The sequence below is a fragment of the Solanum stenotomum genome, chromosome 11 (genome assembly GCF_019186545.1).
Source record: "Solanum stenotomum isolate F172 chromosome 11, ASM1918654v1, whole genome shotgun sequence".
Lineage (NCBI taxonomy): Eukaryota > Viridiplantae > Streptophyta > Magnoliopsida > Solanales > Solanaceae > Solanum > Solanum stenotomum.
In genome coordinates this window covers 33,308,259-33,314,653 of record NC_064292.1, presented here as the reverse complement: position 1 = coordinate 33,314,653, position 6,395 = coordinate 33,308,259, and the positions used below count along the sequence as shown (strand labels likewise).

Sequence of the window (6,395 nt, the reverse complement as noted above, 5' to 3'; positions counted from 1 at the left end):
TCAAATAGCTCAACGCGTCTGCTCTAAGAGAAACGATTCAGGTAAGCCTTCAAATTCTCCACCTTCACAATTCAATTCATGTTCTTACTGAAACGACCCATCATCACAAAGAGACTGCTGCGATTTTGCTCTAGTGGGTTATACTTTTCGATTAAGTCTGTTTACTTATTGAACAAGAACTGATTTTTCAAATCGTTTGAAGTTTGAAGGTTTCTTAATTGGTTTTTTTTCTTATTTTACGTTTTCTGGAAGGTTTTACAACAGTCATCTTACCCTTCACTTTTCGTCGGACAAAATCCTACTGCCAGGTACTCAAATTAGTTAGGGAAATTTTGTAAAAGTAAGTTTTCTGTATTTTGTAACTCTGTTTTGTGATTTATGTGTTCTATTAATTTGATGGGCAACTGATTGAATTGATTACTCTATTTGTAAGGTTGATTTTATTATATTCAACTATTCGTGATTGTTCGAATGTTTTCGATTGTATCGGATGAATATCTATAGTTTTACTTGAGTTGATAAATTATGTTATCGAATATCTCTGATAGTTACTTGTTTAGCTTACGCTTGAGCAGTGTTCTTAAGCGAGTGTTTTGTCTCTTAAAGCGAGAAACTAAGCTAACATGTAGGACAAATTTCTCTTTTATGCTCTGTTTCTTCATAAGCTAAACTATAACAAGTTTTGGCCAACTCTTGAGTAGTGATCGTAAAAGCTAGTGTTTGTCACTTAAAGCGAGAAGCTAAGTTAACCGTTAGCACTAAGTTATGTGTTATGCTTTGTTTTTTTTTCATATTCCAAAATTTTCCTTTTGTTTTATAATGTTTTCAGCATCTGTCACTGTTTTTAACTGCTCTATATAACTTTTTTCTGTTTCTCGCTCTCGAATGTACTATTCTTGAGAAAGTCGCGTTAGGTGTTTTCAACAAGTTTTGATGTTAATTTGAACTAAACCATCAAGTTGAGTGAGTAAATACCATTCTGGTTATGTTGTGCTAAATCCAAAATTGATGGTGTGTTATTTTAACTTTGGTTTATCATTTTCCTTTATACTCATTTACTCATGAATTCCTCAGATTGTTTATTGTTTTTTGAATTGCATTTTGTAGTTTTTTTTTATCACAAATGACCTGTAGAAAGCACGTTGTTCTATAGTTTTGATATAAGAAACAATTAATCTAGCTTACTTACTTTTTGTAGTTGTTAGATTACTTTTTTGTGTGTGTTTTGATATTAAACATGGAAGAAACTATAAATATGTAAAGCTATAACAACAGTTAAGTTCGCGTTCTCTATATAACCGATCCATTCTATTTCATTTAGACCTATTCCATCTGAATATTCATTAGTTTGGGTTTTCATTCTTTGGTAACTTAAGTCAATATCGAATTAAAATTGGTTAGTTTAACATATCTTGAGGGTCAGTCAATTTCCTATTATGCTTTAAGTGTTTTAACTCTTTTGATGAAGTATTGGCCCTGCTGTCTGTTAGTAGGCATATTCATTCTACGGAGCTGCAAAGAATAGAGTACTAAATCCCACCATCATGATATCATGCTTCATAGGTGTCACATTTTTTGTGTCAGTTTCCAAAGAATCGAATCTCGAATTAAACCCCTGTTTTTCTACTGCTTTAAAGAATTTATCACCATAATTTGTTGTCTCTCAGTAGTTGCTGATTTTCTTATTTCTTCATGATGAAAAAAAACTCACTATTGCTCTGTTGTTAGAAACTGCAAAACTTTGAAAGCTTTTAAGCACTTAAATCTCTTCTGTTTTTCAGCTTACCAAGTCTCCCAGTTATAACCATGTGCTTTTCTGCATCATGCTTCTCACTTAGGTCAAGAGAGCCCTTATCCCTTTCTTCATTTCTCGCTTTGAAAAACACTGCTCTAGAGGAGGTTACGTTCTGTAGTTTTTAAGTGTTTGGATAGTTCTGGTAGTAATTTGAATAAAATGATCAAGTTGAGTGAGCTAATACCATTTCGGTGACGTTGTGCTACTCTAGAACTAAGTTTTTACCAATTAGCTTGTTCACTTAAATTGTGAGTTGAACAATATTATTTTATCGTCAAGCTAACAATATTCTATTTTCATCATCAACCTAATATTATTCAGATAAATCAGAAGCTCTATATACCTAAACTGTCAAAAGCTAAAATCTGTAAATTTAAGATACAACATCAGATTTAGTTGTTGTAACTTCTCTATATAAGAATGTCATTAGAATCAGATCTTTGCTTGATAGTTTGAATTATTGAAATGACATCTTTGAGTTCTATAATTACATATAAATTAATAAATTTCACCTTTTTTTACTAACGCATCTTTAGTTTTTACAGTAATTGCTGGAAAAAAAAAGAATATCTTGAACTTTATGGAAGGTCCCAGTAATAAAAAGTGGATGTATTGTGATAGAGTTAGTAAAGAATACTTGGATGGAGTAAATGACTTTTTAAATCATGCCTTTTCTCAAAAACAAAATGGAGACAAAATTGCATGTCCCTGTACAGAATGTGTGCTTTTCCATCAAGTAAATCGGGCCACAGCATATGACCATCTTGTGGTTAATGGCATTTTGTCATCTTATGATACATGGTTTTGTCACAGGGAGTCTTTAAAAAAATCAAACAATACTCAAGTAACTAATTGTAGCCAGTCAACTATAAGGGGCGATGATGTGACCGGAATTATACATGATGCCTTTGGAGGATGTACACAACTTATGGATAGTGATGTCAATGAAAGGAGCGAGGTGGAGCCAAACCTAACAGAAAATAGTGCTTGTACATCTGGAAATCAAACTCATCAAGAGATGGATAAGTTTGAACAACTCATGAAGGAGGCAAATGAAGAACTTTATCCTGGATGTAAGAAGTTTAGCAAATTGTCCTTTTTGCTACATATCTATCGTACTAAATGCATGTTCAAATGGTCAAATGAATCTTTTGATTCTTTGCTTGGACTATTAAAGGATGTGCTGCCAGAAGGGGAAAAATTACCTCCTTCTTTCTATGAGACCAAAAAGATAGTCGAAGGTTTGGGCTTAAAGTATGAAAAAATTCATGCTTGTCCCAATGATTGCATGCTTTTCAGAAAAGAGTTTGCCAGTAAGGATGTCAATGAATGCAAAATTTGTGGAGCTTCTAGATGGAAAAATAATGCAAAGAAAATTCCAGCCAAGGTCCTAAGGTATTTTCCTTTAAAACCAAGACTACAAAGATTATTTATGTCTTCAAAAACTTCAAAAGAAATGCGATGGCATCATGAAGAGCGCAACAAAGACGGTGTTCTACGACATCCTGCTGATTCTGAAGCTTGGAAAAGTTTCGATAACAAGTATTCTGAATTTGCTGGAGATCCTCGTAATGTCCGTTTGGGATTAGCTTCTGATGGGTTTAATCCATTTGGCACAATGCAAACTGTTCATAGTACTTGGCCAGTAATTTTAATGCCATATAATCTTCCACCGTGGATGTGCATGAAAGAAGAGTTCTTTATTTTGTCCTTACTTATTCCTGGACCAAAATTCACCTGGCAATAATATTGATGTCTTTTTGCAACCGTTAATAGAAGAGTTAAATGAATTGTGGAGTGTTGGAGTAGAAACATATGATGTTTCTACAAAGGAGACATTTCAAATGAGAGCAGCTCTTATGTGGACTATAAATGATTTTCCAGTGTATGGTACTCTTTCTGGATGGAGCACTTTTGGTCGATTTGCATGCCCTTCATCCAATATAAACACTCACTTTAAAAGGCTCAACCATGGAAGGAAATTTTGTTTCATGGGACATCGACGTTTCTTGAAGTCTGGCCACGGATATCGAAATGATGCAAAATCATTTGATGGTACTAAAGAAACAAGACCTGCACCTTGTGCCATATCTGGGTCACAAGTGTTGGATCAAGTTAAAGATATAAAATTTACTCTAGGACAATCAAGTGAAGAGGTAAGTGGGGTGCTGAAAAATACATGGAAAAAGAAGAGCATATTTTTCGATCTTCCTTATTGGGAGTATAACTTGGTGCGCCATAATCTTGATGTAATGCACATAGAAAAAAATGCTTGTGATAACATAATTTATACACTACTGGGTCTTGGTAAAAAGTCAAAAGACAATATAGAAGCACGATTGGACTTAAAGGAGATGAAAATAAGACCAAGCTTATGGCCTCAGTATCGAGCTAGTGGGAGGGCATATCTTCCTCCTACTTATTTCACAATGTCTTCTAAAGAAAAAGAGATGTTTTATGAATTACTACAAAATGCCAAGTTTCCACATGGCTATGCGTCTAATATCTCACGTTGCATTCGCAAACAAAAGATATCTGGGTTAAAAACTCATGATTGCCATGTTATAATGCAAGAACTTCTTCCTCTTGCCTTGCGGAAATCTACAGATAAAAGAGTCAAATCTGTTTTAATTGAACTATGCACATTCTTTCGTGTTTTGTGTAGCAAAGTATTGAAGGTAGAAGAGTTAAAATTACTTGAAGAAAAAATTCCAGAAACATTGTCTACTATGGAGAAAATCTTCCCCCCAGGATTCTTTACTATTATGGTACACTTAGTTACTCACTTGGCAACTGAGGCTAAACTTGCAGGTCTAGTACAATATCGCTGGATGTATCCAATTGAGAGGTATGTAGAATATCACTAAATCATTATTATATATATCTTTATGTTTTAATATTATAATATTAAGCTAATAATATTAATTTATTCCATAGATACTTGGGTACTTTAAAATCATATGTCCGTAATCGTGCATGTCCAGAAGGTTCAATAGCAGAAGCATACATAGCAAATGAATGTTTGGCATTTTGCTCACGATATTTAGAGGGTGGAGATTCAAGATCTTATTATTCACGAAAATGTGATGATGAGATTGAGCATGAGACTAGTAAAGAAGAATGTCTTTTTCCTTCTACCGGAGAGTCATATGGTGCAGTAGATGTATATGAAATGGATGAGAAAACACTATTGCAAGCACATCAGCATGTGCTTTTCAATTGCGAGTCAGAGGTGGTAGAGAATTATAAAAAGTAAGTGTTATTATTATATCTATTGTTGATTAAGCGTATATTACTTCATTTGATAACAATATTGATACATATGAACTACATGAATAGAGAACATATTGCTGAAATAAAGAGATCACATTGCAAGCGTCGTTTGACACAACATCAACTTGACTGTATGCATTTCGATACATTTAGTGAGTGGTTCAAAGACAAAGTAAGTGGTAGGACTAAGTTATTGGTTACCTTAATTATTGTATTCATCCTTATATCGAAATTTATAGTTATATCATTCTATTTGGTTAGGTGAAAGAGTTAGAAGTCACATCTGACATCTTAAAGAATGTTATAGTTCTTGCAAGAGGGCCGAGTTACATTGCAAAAAGATTCAATGCCTATGATGTAAATAATGGATATCGATTTAGAACAAAACAAAGTGAAGAGCACCTAGACACACAAAATAGTGGTGTTATGGTCGTTTCAAAGACTGAAAATTATGCAAGTTCATGTGACAATGCTCCGAAGTCTTCAAATATCACATATTATGGTAGATTGAATGAAATTGTGGAGTTAAACTACTATGAAGAATTTAAGGTTATCTTATTTAAGTGTGATTGGGTTGATGTAACCAAAGGTAGAGGAATTATGGAAGATGACTTGGGTTTCACAGTTGTGAATTTTTCACGCCTGGCTGATTCTGGCGATCAAGAACGTCATGAGCCCTTTATATTTGCAGAACAAGCTCAACAAGTAATATTTGTGCAAGATCCTCAAGATCGTGAATGGTTTTTTCCTAGGTTAATTAAACCTCGAGACGTTTTTGATATGGGAGAGGAAAATAGTGTGCAGTTTGAGTCATCAATGCAAAGTGATTCCACTGACTTGGCTATCTTAGAAAATTCTCACATTCTTGAGTATGAAAATAATGATTGGGTAAGAAGTGGAGTCGATGGAATAGTAATTGATACAGAAGTTCATACTCAAGCTTCTCTAAATGATGGTGAAGCTAATCCCGAGGGAGAAAATGATATTGAAAATAAAAGTGATCCAGAATGATAGGCGGTTATTATAACATATATTTTTTGCCAGTGTTATTAAAGAACCTTTACATACTTGTTATTTTACATTTATAAATTTGAACATTATATCTTTGTGGTTTTCTTTCAATCTAAATCATTTTATAGAATATGTTTGTTAGTCAGTTATGAATTTTCCATGTTTGTGTTGGTTCATTAGTGAAGGTTCTGAGTGACTTTTCTGGGCTTGTTTTTACCTATATTTTGTGGCTTTGTCCCCTGGATTGTGTATTGGAAGTTTGTCCATCTCTGGTGCATTGGTATGTGATTTTACAACTTAACATGAGCATGATCCT

The 6,395-nt window shown here is 33.7% G+C and overlaps 1 protein-coding gene across 1 annotated transcript; it reads left to right on the top strand.

Annotated features, from left to right (window-relative positions):
- Positions 1–2,375: 2,375 nt before the first annotated feature.
- On the top strand, positions 2,376–6,079 carry LOC125845849 (uncharacterized). Its single transcript, XM_049525354.1, has 5 exons — positions 2,376–3,429; positions 3,572–4,643; positions 4,733–5,047; positions 5,135–5,240; positions 5,330–6,079. The coding sequence occupies exons 1-5, from the start codon at positions 2,376–2,378 to the stop codon at positions 6,077–6,079; spliced, it is 3,297 nt and encodes a 1,098-aa protein (XP_049381311.1).
- The last annotated feature ends 316 nt before the right edge of the window (positions 6,080–6,395 follow it).